At 29.0% G+C, this 20,575-nt stretch overlaps 3 protein-coding genes across 3 annotated transcripts; all 3 read left to right on the top strand.

The window, feature by feature from the left end:
• Positions 1–2,885: 2,885 nt before the first annotated feature.
• LOC136074389 (uncharacterized) lies at positions 2,886–5,132 on the top strand. Its single transcript, XM_065786702.1, has 4 exons — positions 2,886–3,060; positions 3,157–3,545; positions 3,629–4,550; positions 4,618–5,132. The coding sequence occupies exons 1-4, from the start codon at positions 2,886–2,888 to the stop codon at positions 5,130–5,132; spliced, it is 2,001 nt and encodes a 666-aa protein (XP_065642774.1).
• Positions 5,133–7,813: 2,681 nt separating this feature from the next.
• Positions 7,814–10,287, top strand: LOC136075327 (piggyBac transposable element-derived protein 3-like). Its single transcript, XM_065788120.1, has 2 exons — positions 7,814–7,976; positions 8,336–10,287. The coding sequence occupies exon 2, from the start codon at positions 8,336–8,338 to the stop codon at positions 10,157–10,159; it is 1,824 nt and encodes a 607-aa protein (XP_065644192.1). The 5' UTR covers positions 7,814–7,976; the 3' UTR covers positions 10,160–10,287.
• An 848-nt stretch (positions 10,288–11,135) lies between these two features.
• Positions 11,136–12,683, top strand: LOC136074388 (uncharacterized). Its single transcript, XM_065786701.1, has one exon. The coding sequence runs from the start codon at positions 11,136–11,138 to the stop codon at positions 12,681–12,683; it is 1,548 nt and encodes a 515-aa protein (XP_065642773.1).
• The last annotated feature ends 7,892 nt before the right edge of the window (positions 12,684–20,575 follow it).

The raw sequence follows: 20,575 nt of genomic DNA, 5'->3' as shown, positions 1-20,575 counted from the left end.
TAGTATAAACATAAACATCAACTTTTGTTCTATTAAATTTATAGAATTTTAAGTGAAATTGAAGAACATGACAAAACAACATAAGGCGTATTAAAAAATTCTGGGGATGTTTCCCATAACACTTTGTGCTTGTGTGAAAATATATCTAAAAAATGAAACAAATGTTATTCAAAAATGTATTTATATATTATTAAACTTTTTTTTTTTTTTTTTTTTAATTTTAGGTGCCCCAAGAAGTCCTAACGGTCTTGTCACAGAGCACTACGGAAGTGCATTTAACCAGAAAGTTCACGCCTCCTTCCTTACCGTGACGCGAAAATTTGTCCAGAGCTCGTTTCGAACCTTGATCTCATTAAGCTTTAGGCAGTTGAAAACAAATCTTTAAAGAGAAATGGAATCATTAGGGTGTCTGTCTAAGAGTTGCTCAACTGCTTTTTAATAAGATGAAAAGATTAACAGTTTACTTTTATTTCATCAATACACAGTTTAGTCTGTCATTCAAAGCTTTCATTGACCTCCCTGATTAAAAAAAAGTTTTAAAAACACCTTGGATTACATGAGGCTGCAAATTTTAGCTTTAAGAAGTTTAGGAAATTCTTGTTGCTCACACTGCTTTTTAATAAGATCAAGAGGTAACCAGTTTACTTTTGGGCCATCCACACACAGTTTTGTCAAATTTATGCAATTGATTGTTGCGAAAGATGTGGTTGTACTCGAGTAAATTTTTTGGGTGGCCCAAAATTAGAGTCAAAATATTTGTATTCAGCATGATTTAGATTGCTGTTCCAAAACCAAATATTTAGATCCATTTGAAAATTTTGAAAAGAACCATTAAAAGTGTAAACAATGCTAAACACCAAAACTAATAAACTAAATTTTTTTTTAGAATAAAACTTAAATTTTTTTCATAATGATTAAATATAAATATATTCGAAAAATCTTTTGAGCGATATGATTTTTAAAATAGTAACCTAAAAAAAGAATATTAATACAGAATTAAAAAATTCCCTGACTTTCCCTGATTTTAAACGAAATCAAGCTTTTCCCTAGATTTTCCCTGATTATATTGAAATTTCCTTGACTTTTTCTAAAATCCCTTATTCGGTGGCAACGCTGTATGAACTGTTTATTATTTAAACTGTATAGATATAGCCATAAGCTGTAAACACAGTAGAGACAAAAAACTCCATAAATTTGAATAACTGATTATTGCAAAGTGTATATCACAAGAAGACACTGATTGGCTTCTTTAACCGAATCACATATGTAGATATCACTTTTACCTGAAATGTGAAGATCTTATTAATTTCAAAATAAATGCAAAAAAAATATTGTAGAGCAAATAATAACTATTATTATTATAATAATTAATATTATCATTATAATAATACTACTACAATAATATGATTATTATAATTGTTATTATTGATTATTAACCTACTAATAATAATAAATAATAAATTACTACTATTTATTTTATTTATATCAATCAATTAATCAATATATTCTGAATTACATGATTTTACAACTCAAGGATGTTTTCAAATAATATAATTACTAATTATGCGTAAACACCTAATAATAATGAATAATAACGTAAGAATAAAATAATAACAACTCTAAAAATCATAACGTTAACAATAATAATAACATTAATAATAACAATGGTATTAATAACAATAAAAATAATGGTATCAATAAAAATAATGATATTAATAGTAATAAAAATAATGATATTAATCAGGGCCGGTCTTAGGCCGATTTGACCGATTGCTCCAAATAGGGCCCCGCGCTTGGTAGGGGCCCCGCAATTTATAGCATATCATTATAAATGGCAGTAATTTTTTTTTGTAAATTTCTATCAATCTTAATATAATTAGTACAGTTAACGTTGAACGTTTAATGCGCATGGTAACGTCTATTGTTATTTTTAGTTTATCTTAGTTATTGCGGTATATGGTATAAAATATATTAGTTTCCAATCTCTTTCGAAAGTTCCAGAAGTACTTATTTCCGAAAATTCACGAGGCAAGCAATGAACATGGCGGCAGCTTTTATATTGTTAAAGATTAAGCTGTTAAAGATTAAGCTGAAAAGTTTGCGTTAAACAAAAGTAAATAAAACTAATAGTAAACAAAATGTAAAATAATTATAGCATATTAGTTTTATTTACTTTTGTTTAACGCAAACTTTTCTCGCTTTTCAGTAAATATTTTATATTTAAGACATAAATTTTATTGGATAATTTTAAGAGTACTTTTTTTCAAGTCTAATAAATAATCTTAATATTAAATGTTTGTTTATTTATATTAAGATATTTGCAGAAATCAATTGCTTACATTTTTATTTATGTTTTAATTTGTTGAGTTGTTTAGATACTTAAGATTTATTTTTATTTATGTTTTAATTTGTTGAGTTGTTTAGATACTTAAGATTTATTTATCTAGACTAGATACTATATTATAGTATCTAGAATCACATAGTCTATATAGTTCAATACTTCAGTAAACATTATATTAACTAAAAACAAAAGAACTTTTAAGTTTGTTTTCATGCTTCAAATAAAAAAAGCTGTTTTTATGTTTTAATCTTACTATAATTCTAATGGATTTATTTATTTATTATCTCTTTATCAATATGTTTTATTATATTTTATCTCTATATTGTTTTAGCTAATTGAAGGGAAAATGTTTATATTAGTTTTGTTAATTTTACTTTTAATTTTGTAAGGGGGATTTTTTATTTAATTTAGTTTAATCAAACTATTTTATTTTATTGTGCAATTTAGTAGTAAAAAAAGAGATAAGTTTTTAGTTTTGAAGAACACAAGCCAAAATATGAGTAAAAGACAAAGGGACGTCGGTAGAAAATATCTAAGTGGTAACATGAAGAGAACCTTAGCTAAGGTAAAGAAAACTGAAGCAGAAAAAGAAAAAGGTGCTTTAGATAAATATTTGAGTAAATCAGTAGATCTGTTTGAAACTGAAAAATCAGACAAACAAGTCGAGTCAGACGACATTGAAACAAATATTTCTAAAGAAATTACATCAGAAGCTAGTAGTAGTTTTCTTTCTTGATGTAATGCTCAACAAAATACATCTGAATTATGTATAAATATATCTGTTAACACACACAAGGATAATGAGGATATTTCAGAATCAAGAGAAGAAAATTCAAACCCAGCACTATGTGATATTTTAAAGATAAAAGATGACCCTGCTACATGGCCAAATAAAATAAATCAAAATGTCAGAGATTATTTAGTGAACAAAGGACCCCCTAAGATCACTGTAGAAAATTTTCCGCAAAATGAAAAAGGGTTACATTTTTCGAAATTTCATTGTAAAAGAAAATTTAAAAATGGGGAAGTTATAGAACGACCATGGCTAATATATTCTGAATCATTTGATAAAGTTTACTGTTACTATTGCAAACTTTTTGACACAAATTCTGATTCTGCACTTGCTACTTCTGGATTTGACAGCTGGTCAAATATTCATACAAGATTAGAGGATCATGAAAAATCAAAAAAAAACATTTGCAATGTACACTTAATTGCTATGAACTGCAGCAAAGGTTATCTACTGGATTAACTGTTGATACATTAAATGAAAAATTAATAAGACAGGAAACAAAACGCTGGAATCAAGTCTTTGAGCGACTTGTTGCTTCTGTACAGTTTTTGGCAGAAAGGAACTTGGCATTTCGTGGGTCTGAAGAACAAATTGGAAATCCACATAATGGCAATTTTCTAGGCGTCATTGAATTGCTAGGAAAATTTGATCCAGTTATGCAAGATCATATACAGAAAATTATTAACAAAGACATTCATGATCATTATTTAGGCAAGACCATACAAGATGAAATTATTGATACTATAGGCCTAGCTGTTCTACAGGAAATTATTGCTAGAATTAAGTCGGCAAAGTATTTTGCAGTGATTCTTGACTGCACTCCTGATATCAGCCATCAGGAACAGATGTCAATGGTGCTAAGATATGTCGCTGATGGCACACACTCAGATGTCCCAGCAGGAATTTATGAACATTTTATAAAGTTTATTATAGTTGAGAGCAGCACTGGTGAAAATTTATTTAACACTCTTGTGAAAGAAATTGAAATGCTAGGACTAGATGTTGAAAACATCAGAGGACAAGGGTATGACAATGGAGCTAATATGAAAGGGCACAATTCTGGAGTGCAAGCACGACTTTTGGAAAGAAATTCACGAGCTTTCTATACTCCTTGTGTGTGCCATAATTATAATCTTGTTCTAGGAGATATGGCTAAAACGTGTTCAGATGCCATGACATTTTTTGGAACCCTGCAGCGTATTTACACCCTTTTTGCTTCATCTACAAAAAGATGGACTGTTTTTAAAAAGCATGTGAAATGCCTGTCTGTTAAACCATTATCAGAAACAAGATGGGAATGTAGAATGGAAAGTGTTAAAGCTGTACGATTTCAAGCCGCAGAAGTGTGTGATGCTTTAGAAGAACTAGCAAAAAGCACAAATGATGCTCAAGGGAAAAGTGAGGCTGAATCCATTAGTAAGCCAAATGACAAATTATAGGTTTCTGGTTGCACTATGTTTTTGGCACTCTTTACTGTTTCAAGTAAATTTTACTAGCAAGGAACTTCAAAGCAATATCATAGACATTGCCGCGAGGCTGACATCTTTTGAAAAATTATTTGATTGGTTGAAGACATACCGAGAGACAGGTTTTTTAGCAGCATTGATTGATGCCAAAGAGCTTGCAAATGAGTTAGACGTTGAACCCATATTTCAACAGAAGCGCTGTTACAAGAAAATGTTTCTTTATGAATCTTCTGACGAACCAATTTTAGACCCCAAGACAGAATTCCGGGTAAATTTTTTCAATCAAGTTGTAGACAAAGCATTGCAATCTCTTCAACCACGGTTTATGCAGCTGAAAGAACACCATAAACTTTTTGGATTTCTATATAATTTTCAAAATATGTCTAAAGAAGATCTCAGAAAACATTCAGCCGACCTAGAAATTGCTTTGACAGACATTACAAAAGATATAGAAGGGTTCATGCTTTCCGAAGAAATGGAGGCAATTAAGCCAATACTGCCCGTTCAACAACAAAAACCCAAAGTACTCTAAATATTTGGCTTGTAATGATAGGTCGACTGCATTTCCAAATTTGTTCATAGCCCTAAAAATACTGATGACAATTCCAGTTACAGTCGCTTCCGGTGAAAGAAGTTTTTCAAAACTAAAATTAATTAAAACCTACCTTAGGTCAGTAATTAACCAAGAACGACTAAACAATTTGGCACTAATATCAATTGAATCTCCTATAAGTAGAGAAATTAATTATGAAAAAATTCTAAAAGATTTCGCAAGCAAAAAAGCAAGAAAGATCTACTTTGACTTATAGATTATTTGTTTATTATGACAATAACAAGAACTGTTTTGTTTAAATTCATTGTAATATTTTTATTATTGTTTATTGATTCGTTTGTGGAGTTATGTTTTTTTGTATAATAAATGTGTTTCAATAATTTTATTAATAGTAGTTATTGTAAAAAAAAAAATCGGGTGGGCCCCGCAAGCATTCGTTAAATTAAGCCCCGCAATTCGTAAGGCCGGCCCTGATATTAATAGTAATAAAGGTAATAGCAATAATAACAATGATTATAATAACAAAGGTATATTTAAATATATCTATACTTTTACACGCACACATACATACATACATAAATACATACATACATACATACATACATACATACATACATACATACATACATACATACATACATACATACATACATACATACATACATACATACATACATACATACATACATACATACATACATACATACATACATACATACATACATAGGGTAGATTAGGGTATTATGAGCACCTTAAGCAAAAATTGGAATAATTTCAAAAATAATTAAGCTGGATCCAAAATTTTTGCGAATAAACAATATTTAGTGATCCCTTCTCATGATCTACTTAGATATTTGGGCACCCGAAATTTTTTCTTAAAAACACAGGTTTTAAAAAAGTTACAAAAATGCTCATATTACCCAGACCACTTGGTAATATGAGCACTTTAAATTAGCTCACAAAAAAACATTAATTTTGTAAAAAAAATACCAACCTGACAATTAGAACTATTTTTTGGAATATAATGATTCGTTATTAACAAAACTTATCATTAAAAAATCAAATTTTAAGCCAATACTAAAACAATACTACTATGTTTTCCGCAAGAAAAAAAATTAGTTCGTTTTTTTTCAATTTTATCAACTCAAACCTTTGAACGATAAAAATTCAATTTTTTTGGATTTAAATTACAGAAAAATATTTAGTATTGTTAAAATATTAAAAAGTTTTACTATATTTTATTTTTATTCAAAAAACCAATTAAAACCACTACTTTTTTAGGACTTTAAACTAGGTAATTTCAATGAAAATCACTGGGTAATTTGAGCATGCTCATATTACACAAAAATGGCATCTTTAAATAAAGTCAAAACAAAATATTTCTATGCATTGTTTTTCAAGCCAAAAAGGATTGGATTTTTAGTTAACAAATTTTTCTTAATGAAAAAATTAATTTCATTATTTTAGCACCAAAATTTCGCGCCACAGATGCATTCATGCGTGATGATAATATTTTAAAAACGCAAAAAATTTAACAGCGTTTTAATTAGATGATACCCGCTAATTACTGCATATAGATTTACGCTAATTGTACTGATTCCTGTAATCACCACATAAAGTCGATTCAAAAAATACATAGCAACTTTAACTTTACTGCTTACACCTAATAAATCTTTAAGTATGCTCATTTAACCAAGGTGCTCATATTACCCTAATCTACCCTACATACATACATACATACATACATACATACATACATACATACATACATACATACATACATACATACATACATACATACATACATACATACATACATACATACATACATACATACATACATACATACATACATACATACATACATACATACATACATACATACATACATACATACATACATGCATGCATACATACATATATGCCACACATACGCTTATATATATACACATAAACACACATACATCCATACACATACTTACATTATGTAAGTATATTGTATATTATACAAATACATACGCATATACATGCACACAACACTTATACATCAGTGGTGTACACTTGCGGTCACCCGATGGCAAATGCCACTCAAATCTTTCGAAGGGCTACTGGAAATAATGTTTTGATGCAATTGAATCGCCCGGCCGGGCGACTATTAAAACTGGTTCATTTTTAAACTTATTACTTAAATTTATGTTACTCATTATTCAAATTTATTTTTTTGCCGCAGTTTGCATTTCTACATTTAGTAACATTTTTGCCACTAAAGATAAATTTGTTATTTTGTTTTCGAAAGACTATTACTTTTTATCAACGAAATATTAATTTTTATCAATGAAACAGCTTTTGATAATTACTTTTTAATCATATGCATCAGTAAAGCAATATTTTTAAAGTCTTATTATTGAAGTTTATTTTTCTTCTTTTCTATTAACTTACGCCGTTCCGTTTAAACTAGAACGCCAGTTTTCGTTTTTTATAAAGAATAAATGAAAGTTTTGAAGTCATAACTGCTGTTAATTAGCAAACATTTTTACAAAATTAAACTATAAAAATTTCTTATGTTAAAAGTTTATTTATCAAACACTTTTAATTAACCCTTTAGCGCCCCGTGTAGCAGATCTGCTACATAACTTCAGAAACCTTTTATGACCACCCTGTCAACACAGTGATCTCAAAAACACCTTTTGTAGCATATTTACAACATATTTTTGTTGGTCCGATTTAGCAAGGTTAATATAATTGGATAATCAAGGCATAAAAACACATCAAAATCGTCTTTTTAAAAATCGGGTGATTGTTGTCAGGCAAGGTATTTTCAAAGTAAGTTTTTACCTTTTTTTTTATGAATATTGAAGCTTATTTGTTTATTTTATTGTAAATTAATAATACATGTAAGTTTTAGAAGTATTTAAGAGAGTTTTCTCTTTTTGAAACTACCACAAAATGCTATTTGAATTTATATGTATCATATATGCAACTATGGACTTTTTAAGTATACATTGTTACCAATATATATATATATATATATATATATATATATATATATATATATATATATATATATATATATATATATATATATATATATATATATATATATATATATATATACATATACATATACATATATATATGTATATGTATATATATATATATGCACATATATTGTTCTTCTTTAGATGAATAAAAATAAAAAATTAAATATTGAAGATGCTCTCGCATTTATTCTTGATGGTGAAAGTGATTTTGAGGATCTTAGTGAGTCAGACTCTGAATTTGAATCTGATGTTTCAACTGCAGTTGTAAGCAATACTAAGGTTGTGCATGATGACAACAATGACAACATTATTTTTCCAATATCGGAGTCTCTTACCCAGGAAAGTAGTACACGTGATGATATGCTCTATTCCAACTCTTCAGCCCCACTCCCAAAAAAATCCAAAATAGTCAACAACAAAAAACAAAAAAAAGCAAGTTTACCACTTTGGAAAAAGGTTACACTAGATAATGATTTGATTGGTGATATTGCTTTTCAAGAGGTACCTATTGAACCTATTCCGGATGAAACTACTACTCCATACGAATATTTTAAAATGTTTGTTGATGACAATCTTATAGACATTATTGCTGAACAATCTAGTTTATATAGTTGCCAGTCATCAGGTACAAATATTTCTGTCACATCGAATGAAATAGAGTCTTTTATTGGTGTTTTTTTTCGTATGGGTCTTGTAAAACTACCATCTGTGAGATCTTATTGGGAAACCTTTATGAATTATGATGGAGTAAGTTCAATATTATCAAGGAATAGATTTCTTTCTATCCTCCGCTATTTACACTTTGTTGACAATCTAAACGTAACAGATGAAGTAAAGAAAAATGATCGGGCTTGGAAATTAAGACCTTGGTTGGAAAAACTGCGAGAAAATTTCTTAAAAGTTTCTCCTGAGGAAAATCAATCAGTTGATGAGATAATGGTTCCCTTCAAAGGAAGGTCATTTTTGAAGCAATACCTTCCAAAAAAACCCAATAAATGGGGGTTCAAACTTTGGGCTAGATGTGGTGTCAGTGGGTATTTGTATGACTTTGATTTATATCAAGGAAAAGAAATAAAAAAGAAAGATGAAGTTTCTCCTCATGGTGTCGGGGCATCTGTTGTAATTAAAATGATCTCAACTTTGCCAGAAAATCATAATTTTAAAATATTTGCTGACAATTACTTTTCTTCATTGCCTTTGCTAGATGAGCTAAAAAAGCGTAGAATATGGTATTTTGGAACAGCTCGCCTTAAGCGCCTTAACAAATGCCCATTCACTTCTGAAAAAGAATTAAAAAATCAAGGGCGTGGATCGTTTGACTATCGTACTGACATCAAATCTAATAACATAGCTGTCTCTTGGATAGATAACAAGGTAGTTACTTTAATTTCGTCTTTTGCTAGTATTGAACCAATCAACTCAGTAAGGCGTTATGATAGAAAAACCTGCAAACATATTATGGTAAAACAACCATATATAGTCCAGTTTTATAATAAAAATATGGGTGGAGTTGACGAACTGGATATGATGTGCTCATTCTACAAACCAAATTTAAAATGCCATAGATGGTATATATATGTATGGGCACATACCCTTCTTATTGCATTATCAAATGCCTGGTTTTTGTATCGTCGGGACTTAAAAATTATTTGCCCCAGTAAGAAATTCATGCCTCTAAAAAATTTTCAAGCTGCAGTAGCTTCTAGCTTGGTAACTGTTGTAAAAAGAAAAGCTGGAAGAGCATCTCTTGATGCAATACCTATACCAACCAAAAGAGCTGCTGCTGTTCAGAGTAATCCTACAAAAGATATCCGTCTGGATGGATTTGACCACTTACCAACTTATAGTGACAAACGGCAGCGGTGTAAGAAATGCAAAACTGGTTTTTCTTATATTCGTTGCAAAAAGTGCAATGTTTGGTTATGCTTAAATAAGGACAGAAATTGTTATCATGACTACCATTAATGGCATTTAAAATTTGTTTATATTTATAGTATAAATGGTTGTTAACTGTCTTATAAGATATATTGTGTTTTATTTAATAAGAACAGAATTTGTAAAATGAAATCAATAGCAAAGTTTCAATTTTCAAATTTCTTTATTTCTTTATATACTTAAATACAAAATCTTTTTTTTAAGAAAACTTTTGTTATTTTTTTCCTCGTATTCCCATTGTAGCAGATATGCTACAATGACATAATTGGGTTTGCTAGTGAAATTTTAAAATTTTATTTTTTAATTCATAATCTAGATCAAAAAACAATTGCTTTTTGAAGTTTTTGGAATTTTTTGAAAATTTTAAGCCCTGGTGGGCGCTAAAGGGTTAAATAATAAACTTTTTTTATTTAATTTTGTTAAAACGCTTGTTAAAAGCACCTTCTTTATATAATATAATGAAGTTTTAATATACAAATAAAGTTTTGTTATAAGCTCTATAATACATAAAACATACTAGTAAACATTCCATTGTTATATTATTAAAAATAATTTAGATATAATGATACATTTTTATTTTAAAGAATAACTTCAAAAAAACTTTGTTTGAAAGCTGTTTTATCTTTCAATTATTGTTCATTGATAGTTTAATTATAAAAAAACTTTTTTTTCTCTCTTTAAAAAAGAGTGAGAGCGCAATAAAAATACCAAGATGTTTAAAACGCTAGTTTAAATGTTTTAAAAAATATTTTTTTTAAAAAGTCTTTAAAGTCGCATTTTTCATTCAATCAAAGATTAATTACATAAAACGGACGCAAATAAAAATACCAAAACATTTTGAACGCAATTATATAAATGTGCCAATAGTTTTTTCACAATGGACCGTTCCCTCTATAGAAAAAAACCGCAATGCATTTTGGTCTTTGTATTCACCGAAAATAAACAAACCTGTGTTAAAGCTTTTTAAAATAAACAGTCAAGTAATTTAATTTAAAAAGACTTCAAAATGATTTCAAATGATACAATATCTTGTGATAAACTAATAACTCATTCTATTAAAGAAAATATTACTGTTGAGTCAACAACGACAACAAAATACCGCGGTGGCATAACTTGTTGTGTTCCATTATGCAACAATAATTCGCTCAAAAACAAAAACTTATCGTTTTACATCATCCCAAAAGAAAGTAATTTGAGAAAAAAATGGCTATCTTTAATTAGTAGGAAAAACTTTGTTCCTTCTACTTCTCATCGGGTTTGTTCAGTCCACTTTACAGGAGGAAAAAAGACTTATATGAACAACTGTCCATCTTTACTGTCAAAACAAGTTAAAGACAACATAAAAAAACCAAGAATCACAGTAAATAGTTCTATTGGATATAAAAGAAAAATAGACGAAATTGAAAACGAAAAAAATGATGTTAATTTTTCATTTGAAGAAACCGAGCCTGAAAAGTTAAAAAAAGAAATTATTATCCTAAAGGACAAACTGAACATTATAAAAACTAAAAAGAAAGAAATGAAAAATATTATTATAAACCAAAATCACACTATCAATCAATTAAAATTTATAGTTGACAGATTTAAACATAATCAAGCCCACTTTAAATTTTATACTGGCTTTGAATCATACAATCTATTTAAAGTTTTACTAGAATATTTAGAACCTACTGCAAGCAAACTTATATATTGGGGGTTAAATACAAATATTGAAAAAACAAAAGACTTTAATTACAATAAAAAGGGAAGAGGACGCATAATGAGTTCAGAGTCTGAATTGTTTTTAGTTTTAACAAGATTTCGACTTGGCCTTTTGGTTGAAGACATGGCACTGCGCTTTGACATATCCTCAAGTCATGTTAGTAGAATCATAGTGACATGGACTGATTTTTTGCATTCTCAAATGCGTATGCTACCAATTTGGGCAACAAAACAAACTGTAAAAGAAACAATGCCAAAATGTTTTAAAGAAAAATATGAATCAACAAGGGTAATCTTAGACTGCACTGAACTGTTTATCGAAATGCCTACATCTTTTCGAAGCCAGTCTGCAACTTTTTCTAATTATAAACATAAAAATACAGCAAAAGGATTAATTGGAATAGCACCAAATGGAGCCATAACTTTTGTTTCTGATTTATACTGTGGTCGTTTTTTGGACAAACAAATTACTAAAGATTGTGGCATATACAACCTGCTTGAACCAGGAGACAGTGTAATGGCAGATAGAGGTTTTGATATTGCTGATGATTTACCAGAAAACGTTTCATTAAATATACCACCATTTCTAAATGGAAAAGCTCAACTCAGTCTAGAAGATGAGAATGAAACTAGAAAAATTGCTGCTGTTCGTATTCATGTAGAAAGAGCAATACAGCGAATAAAAAATTATCACATTTTACAAACACCATTTAAATTGTCTATGGCACCAGAAATTAATAAAACTTGGATAGTTTTGTTTCAGATAAATAAAATGTTTGTAAAAAATAGAAAAACAGTTAATCTAAACTGCAAATATATTTTCTTGCATAAACTCAAAGTAAAATTTAGTTAATTTTGGTAAAGAAGTTTTTTCCCATTGCTCTTTAAGAAATTTAATACTCTCGATAAAAACATCTTTTTCAGTATAAACTATAAAATCTAGTTCTGTGACTCTAATAATGCTATAACACCTATAAACACACATTGATAAAAATAAACATGATTTTGTTTAAGCATTGTTTTACCATCAACAACAGAAAGAAAAAATGTTTTATCTAGGCAAGCTTCAGCTATAGTTAAATCTTTTTTTGAATAAGGACATTTGATTTCAACACCCCTTATTTTTTCATTTACAAATACAATTCCATCAGGGCTTGTACCGAGCCAAGGCCATTTTGGGTTTATGATAAATCCACATCTCGTTACTGATACGTTTTTTATATTTTCATACTTTTTTATTGCGGTGTTTTCATTTATTTTACCCCAATTACAAGCTTTGTTGCAAGAGCTTTTTTTATTGTTTTTCAAAATTCTATTCAAAATAGAGGCAGGAAATATACTTTTTTGTCTATTAATAACAAAACCAAAGTTTGAAGATGTCAAACGTTTTTTTCGTTCTTCAAGCCATAAACTTGTAGATTGTGATAAAGTAGCTCTTTCCAAAGTCTTTATTTTCTTTTTTGATAGAACTAAATATTTTGAAATAAACATCAATTGAGTTTCATCAAATTCAAATGAATAACTGAATTCTACTTCAAATCCATTAATTATGTTATCAACAAGATTAAACATGACATCAGAATTTAAATAGAGTTCTTTTACATTTAGCTGATATTCAGATATTGATGTTTCATAGTAAAACGTGGAATGATAATTGTTTCCTTTTAAAAGATTTGCAAACGCTATTCCTTTTCCTAGATTATATAAACTATCAGACAGTTTTTTAATTTTTTCATCGCTTGGATTATGTGCAAAAATTGGGGTTGCACAAAAGTTTCTATTTCCTGATACAAAAGGACGCTTTCGTGAGTTGTTTAAATCCTTTTCTAAATCACTCTTTTCAAAGGAAACTTTAGAAAGCTTAATTGGTTCTGAATTTTTTCCTTCAGCAGGAACATGTCATTGTTGTAACATTTCTGTTCATGTTTTATCGAATGGTACAGAGTTTAAATTTAATTGCTTATATTCATTTAACTGAAATAATACTGCAGCAACATGCTTGCAACATCCTCCCATACCAGCTTTACAATTACATTTAGCATACAAAATATCTCCTTCTTTTTGAAAAAAATGTACATAAATAAGGTACTGATTTTTTTTCATTGAAGCTGAAACGTTAGCTCTAACAAGAAAAGAATTTATTTCAATCTTGACATTAGGTTTTACAACTAAATTTTTAACGAAGTTCTCCTTAAATAGCTGATACCCAGAGATTTTATGCTTTGAAGCACCTCTAGCTCCGAAATCAGTCGAACTATCGTCTATAATTAAATATTTGTGTATTTTTGTCTTGGCTTATATTAGGTAGTAAGGAAAGACATCTTGACCAAGAGCTTATTTGTTCTTGTACAACTTCTTCAGCATCTATTTGGTTAAACTGACTAGATATTTCTCGAAATACTGGTTGAGTAGCGATTGAAATGTTTTTAAAAAAACATGGATCAATATCAATAGTATTTGAATCATTTTCCAAACTAGTTTCATAGCTATCAACTTTTTTTATTGCTGACATGATAATATGTTTTGATAATTTGTTTATTTTCGGTGAATACAAAGACCAAAATGCACCGCGGTTTTTTTCTATAGAGGGAACGCACAGTGGGCCAGTAGGTAGTCAAAATGGGAAAAATTTTAGTTGTCTAATCTTGAAAACCTATTTAATTTTAGTATCTACATACATTAGGAGAAATCTATTGATAATTTATTTATATTAAATCCCTTAGTTACCAGGACTCTAAGCATTTGAATATTGAGATATAATAAAAAAAAATAAAAAGTTATAAATAAGTAATTAACGGTGACATCAACGTTGTGTTATATTTCAATTACATCTACGTTTTTGAAACAAAAAATTAGTACATGTTATTCTAGAGTATTTAGAGATAAGAAAAACCAATGTGTGAAATAAATTTGTCATAGCATGTTATCTCAGTTATACTTTGAAAATCACAGATTAAAAAAAAAATTTTCTTAAGAAACTTATTTTTTGCCGCACAATAACTAATAATTACCACAATTTGCCATGTGTTGTCTTATATTTATTTGAGCTATATGATGCTTCAATCGAGTTTTAATTGATTGCTCGTCCCCTTAAATCCCCGTTCAGATTTTATGTATGTTTTAACTTGGTTGCTATGGTACTAAATTTTGCATAGCAACAACTCATTTTTACATTAACGTTGTTTTAACAGTATTTTACTTGCGCTAAATACACAATATTGGGGGTATGTATTAAAATGAGATTCAGAATTCTTATGAGGTTAACTTTTTTTGGTTACTATGGATACCTTACTTTGCATAACATAGCAACAACATATTTTCGGTAGTTGTTAGTAATTTAATTACTAACACTGACAGTAATTTAATTACTTTTAATTTTAATTACTAACACTTGTAGTAACTTAATTACTAACAAGTATTAGTAGTCCAGGCGGCATATATATTATAACATTTTACTTTTAAATACAAAATACTTGTTACAATAATTATTTAGATATGGTTTTGTTAAACTTAGACATTCATAATTTTCTCCAAAAAAACAATCTTAGTATTTCAAAACAAAATATTACTGAAGATATATTAAAATTTATTCAGCCAAAATTTGCTGATTTTAAAGACGTTGATTTTAGACATGCTGTTCAACGATTTGTTTACTTGTATAAAAAAAAGTGGAAATCTGCAAACTATAGTGTGAAAAATTTTGAAAAGAAGTTTGTGAACTGGCTTAATGAATATTTAATTGTCAGAAAAAAAGACAATGAACCAACTGCAAGTAGACGTGGTCGAAAACCAGTTGCATTTGATAATAGTTCTAATAAAACTAAAAAACGGCGTGTATCTTGTTTTATTGAATCTCATTCATCCAATGAATTATTTTTTGCTTCTAATAAAAATTTAGAGATGAATCTGTTGTTATTGCTGCCAAGAATGTTTTAAATATATCAAATACAGATAAAGCAACTAAATATTCAGCAGACGAAGCACTGGCTTTAATAATTGATGCAAGTCTGACAAAAGCTTCCTATCAATTGATAGAATATAGAAGCGGAGCCTTGGAGAAAGAATATAACATCTACCCCGCTTACAATGATGTCAGAGATGCAAAATTGAAATGTTATCCTGCAAACATAACAGTGGAGGACTATTCAGCTTCAGTTCCTTTAAAAGATTTAATGACTCATACTTTGCAAAGAATCTGTGCAGTTCAGGAACCTGTGCTAAGGCACTTGATATTGAACGACAAAGCAATAAAAACAATGACACTAACGTGTAAGGCTGGTTTTGATGGTGCTACTGGCCAAAGCATTTATAAACAAGTTTTATCAGAACCCGACATTAACAGAGATTTAAAGCGTGAAGAATCATTATTTATTACTTGTCTTGTCCCATTGGATTTGACTGGATTTAACAACAGCAACGAAAAGGTGCCTATTTGGAGAAATCAAAAGTCGTCCTCCACAGCCTATTGTAGACCCATAAGATTTGCATACAAAATGGAATCCAAGGAATCTGTGATTGAAGAAGATCAGTACATTAAAAGTGAGATAGAAAGCTTGGGTATGATTTTATTAGAGGTTTGCGGATCTTCTATTGAAGTGAATTGTATTATTGAACTTACAATGATTGATGGGAAGGTTCAAACAATATTATCTGAAAAAATAACTCATACCAATGCTGTTCAGTGTGTGGTGTCTCTCCAAAAAATATGAATAGTCTTGATATCCTTAATATAGATTATACTAACAGAGAGTTCAAATATGGTCTTTCCAGTCTTCATGCATGGATTCGATTGAGATGTTATTGCACATTGCATATAAAAAAGAAACAAGAAAGTGGCAAGCAAGATCTAAAGAACACAAAGAAAAGGCATCTGTAGCTAAACAAAAGATTCAGACTTATTTTATGAACAAAATGGGACTTGTTGTTGATTTCCCTAAAAGTGGTGGTTCTGGAACAAGTAATGATGGCAATACCTCAAGGCGTGCTTTTGCAGCATATGAACAAATAGCTGAAATTCTGGGTATTGACCAAAACCTTATATTCAGATTTTAAATTATCTTGGTAACGCTCTCTTCAGGATATGAAATAGAATGCTTAAAGTTCAAGGATTATTGTTTTGACACTTTTAGACTATATGTGTCCCTTTATCCATGGTATTACAATACATGGTATTACATTATCCATGGTATTACATACATGGTATGGCTCAATCAGTTCACAAAGTATTGATACATGGACATGACATAATTAAAAGCCTTACATTACCCATCGGACTTATGTCAGAGGAAGCTCAAGAGGCTAGAAATAAAGACTTTAAATCTTATTGCGAAAATTTCAGCCGAAAAACATCCAGAAAAGCAACAAATACTGATCTTATCAATAGACTCCTAGTTTCCAGTGATCCTGTTATTTCATCATTGCGTAAATCAACATCACACCAAACAAATCATAAAGCATTTCCTTCAGATGTTTTACAATTACTTAAACAATCTTCAAACGATATTATTGTTTCATAATTTTTTGATGTAATTTAAAATTGATAACGTTTTCTTGCACTATTTTTTGCTTTTATTATTCCTAAAACATTATTTACCTAAATACTCAATTTTTATTCAATATAGGTGGGTCAAAAATCCGATAAGATATTCAAATATCAATTTACCCCTTTGTAACTAAGGAAAGTATCCGGTAACTAAGCAATATAAGTATCCATAACAACTAAATTTAAAAAATTATCACTTTTGTAAGAAGTGTGATCTCATATTGGTACTCATGCCAAATTTAGTGAATATAGCACTTATAAAATATCTGCAGATAACAAAAGTAGGTTGTTGCTAAGCAAAATAAAGATATCCATAGCAACGAAATAAAAAAATATTACCTTCATAAAAAGCGCAGACATCATATTAGTACTCATACTAATTTTAGTGAATATAGCTCTAATATTAAATTAGTTATGAATTTTGTCCAGTAAAAGTGCATTCTGGCCCACTGTGGAACGGTCCAATAAAAATACCAATCATTTTAAATGCTACTTTATAAATGCAACAATAGTTTTCTTATAATAAATATCGTATCGTAACCGCTGAAATCGAAAAAAGATAAATAATCTTTTTTATAACTTCATATTCATCAAATATGAAAATATAATTTTATTCATAGCGAAAACACACACTTTAAAAAACTCATTTGAGACATATTTAGAACATAAATAAAACCTTTTTTTTTTAATGATAACGTACGACTCAAAATAATGGCGGGCGACCAAAATTAACTAAATTATTACTCTCAGTCGCCCGCCGGACGACCGACCAAAATCCTAGTGTACACCACTGAAAAGGTATATAATGAAAAATAAATACATAGGAGAGTATTTTTTAATAAGACTATTAACAGTGATATGTTGCTTTTATTGAAGTTTTTATTCTAATAGCTATCCAAATATTGTTTTGTTAATCTATTGTTTTGTTAATCTATTGTTTTGTTAATCTATTGAGAAAATTAGAACGAGAAATTGAGTTTTCAGTTTTAAAAGAATGAGGGAGATTGTTCCAAGCATTGGTGCACTAATGTTTAATTGATTCGCTGCCAAATTTTATTGTCCTAGTATGTTCTACAAATTGTTGTTGCATGAAGAGGATCATAGGAAGTGAGAATTCTGTTACATATTTAAAGAAAAAAATTCTTGAAGGAAATCGGAAGTTTATCATGAAGATAATCCCATACAAATAAACAATTTAAAAAAGTAATATTGTGGTTCAGCCAAGAATTTTTGATAATTTATACAGCAGAGAAACATTGTCAAATAGGAAATTTTGAAAGTGAATAATTTTAGGGGCTTTGTTTTGAAGTGAAACTAATTGGTTTAAGGGACTTTTTTTTTCCGATCCAAATATGGCATAATAAATACTCATAAGTGTTTCAAAATTTACGAAATTTCTAATCTTGGCTAACATTCCAACTGATCGACTTAGCTTAGTCTGTAAGTAAGTTTGATGTTACTTAAAAGAAAGACTCTCATCCAGTCAAACTTCAAGGTACTTCACAGTTTTTGACAAAGTTAATATTTTTCCATTAATGTTAAAAGTGCATTGTTCGTTGTTTTTTGGTTTTAAAGACAACTACTTTAGTTTTTGTAGCGTTTAGTGAAATTTTATTTGGTCTAAGCCAATTAATAACAGAAAATATGGCCACATTAGTTTTTAACCGCATTTTTTCAAGCAAATCTTCAACAATTAACAGGTATGTTAAAACATTATTAATGCAGGTGTTTAGTTTGTTGATGTATTCCAGGAAAAGCAGAGGCCCCAATATTGCCCTTGAGGGACTCCCGAAATTATAGCTTTGGTTAATGAAGATATTTCCTTAACTGTAACATATTGAAGTCTGTTATTTAAGTAGGATTTAAACCATTTAAGTGGAGTTCCACGAACACCATAGTATTGTAATTTGGCAAGAAGAACATAGTGATTTACTGTGTCAAATGCTTTTTGCAGGTCGAGGAAAACACCACAAACAAACTTATTTTTTATCAAGGGCATTTCTTAAAGTTTCTGTAAAATCAATTAGTGCATGTGTAGTAGAGTGGTTACGTCTAAATCCGTATTGTAATTTAAGAAAGCAGTTAAAGGTATCAAAAAAGTTGTACAGTCTTTTGTGCATAGTTTTTTCAAATATTTTTCCAATGTTGGATAACAAAGAAATCGGTCTGTAATTAGATGGTTTAAGCTTTGACACATTTTTGTGAATTGGAATAATGTTAGCAATCTTAAAAACTTAAAAAAATATAATATTACTAGTAATATATAGCATAATGATATATATAGTATACTAAAAATTATTTGTCAATATTAATATATTGACATATAAGTTATGTCAACATTATTGACAATAAGTGTAACTTTTTGTGTAAGTTACGCTTATTGACAATAAGAATAAAAAATTTATACAAACTGGAAAAATTCTTACGATATATTAAACTTTAGAATTAACATATACATTGTCATTTCTATATCCATTTAAAACTTTTTTTAATTTTTTTTTAATTTTAAAACTATAATTTTATTATTTTTTGGCTTACAAGCACGCTGTCAATAAAATGCTTTATAAAGATGGAATAATTAAAATGAAATTCGCATAACTTAATTAAAATGATACACACTTAATTATGTGTTTTTGTCATTGGACTTTGATCGTATTCTGAGTGATACTTTCTTGCGCTGACCACACTATGACTGAAGATGACTTTTTAAAATGGAATATATCTGACCTGCAGAACTTTTTATCAAAAAGATTAATTAATCAAACCGGAAATAAAGCAACTTTAGCAAAGAATGTTTACTATGCTTATTGCCTGAACTTACAAGCTCATGTGCAGAGTGCTCATGACAAGTTGAATAAAAGAAAAACTTCATCAAAATTAATTGTAGACCCAAAATTCTTAACTTATGGTTGGGTTATTGGTCCGTCGCTATTCCCAGATGTAACATATGCAGAAGGTCAGTTATATTTAAACAAAAGAAATGCTAGAAAAGCTTTTAGAGGTGGCAAAAGTTTATTAAAATCAGACCATCTTTCCAATATTTGGAATCACAATATCAACTCTGACTCTAAGTATTGCTACATTGCAGCTTATTGTTTACCTGAACAAAAAAGCAATAATCCTGTTTATAATGTTTGGGTATTGATTTAAAAAAAGCCAGGTACAATAAAATCTGCAGATTGTGATTGTGCAGCTGGTTATGT

Source organism: Hydra vulgaris, chromosome 01 (assembly GCF_038396675.1).
Source record: "Hydra vulgaris chromosome 01, alternate assembly HydraT2T_AEP".
NCBI classification, from domain to species: Eukaryota; Metazoa; Cnidaria; class Hydrozoa; order Anthoathecata; family Hydridae; genus Hydra; species Hydra vulgaris.
This window is presented reverse-complemented; position numbering and strand designations above follow the sequence as displayed.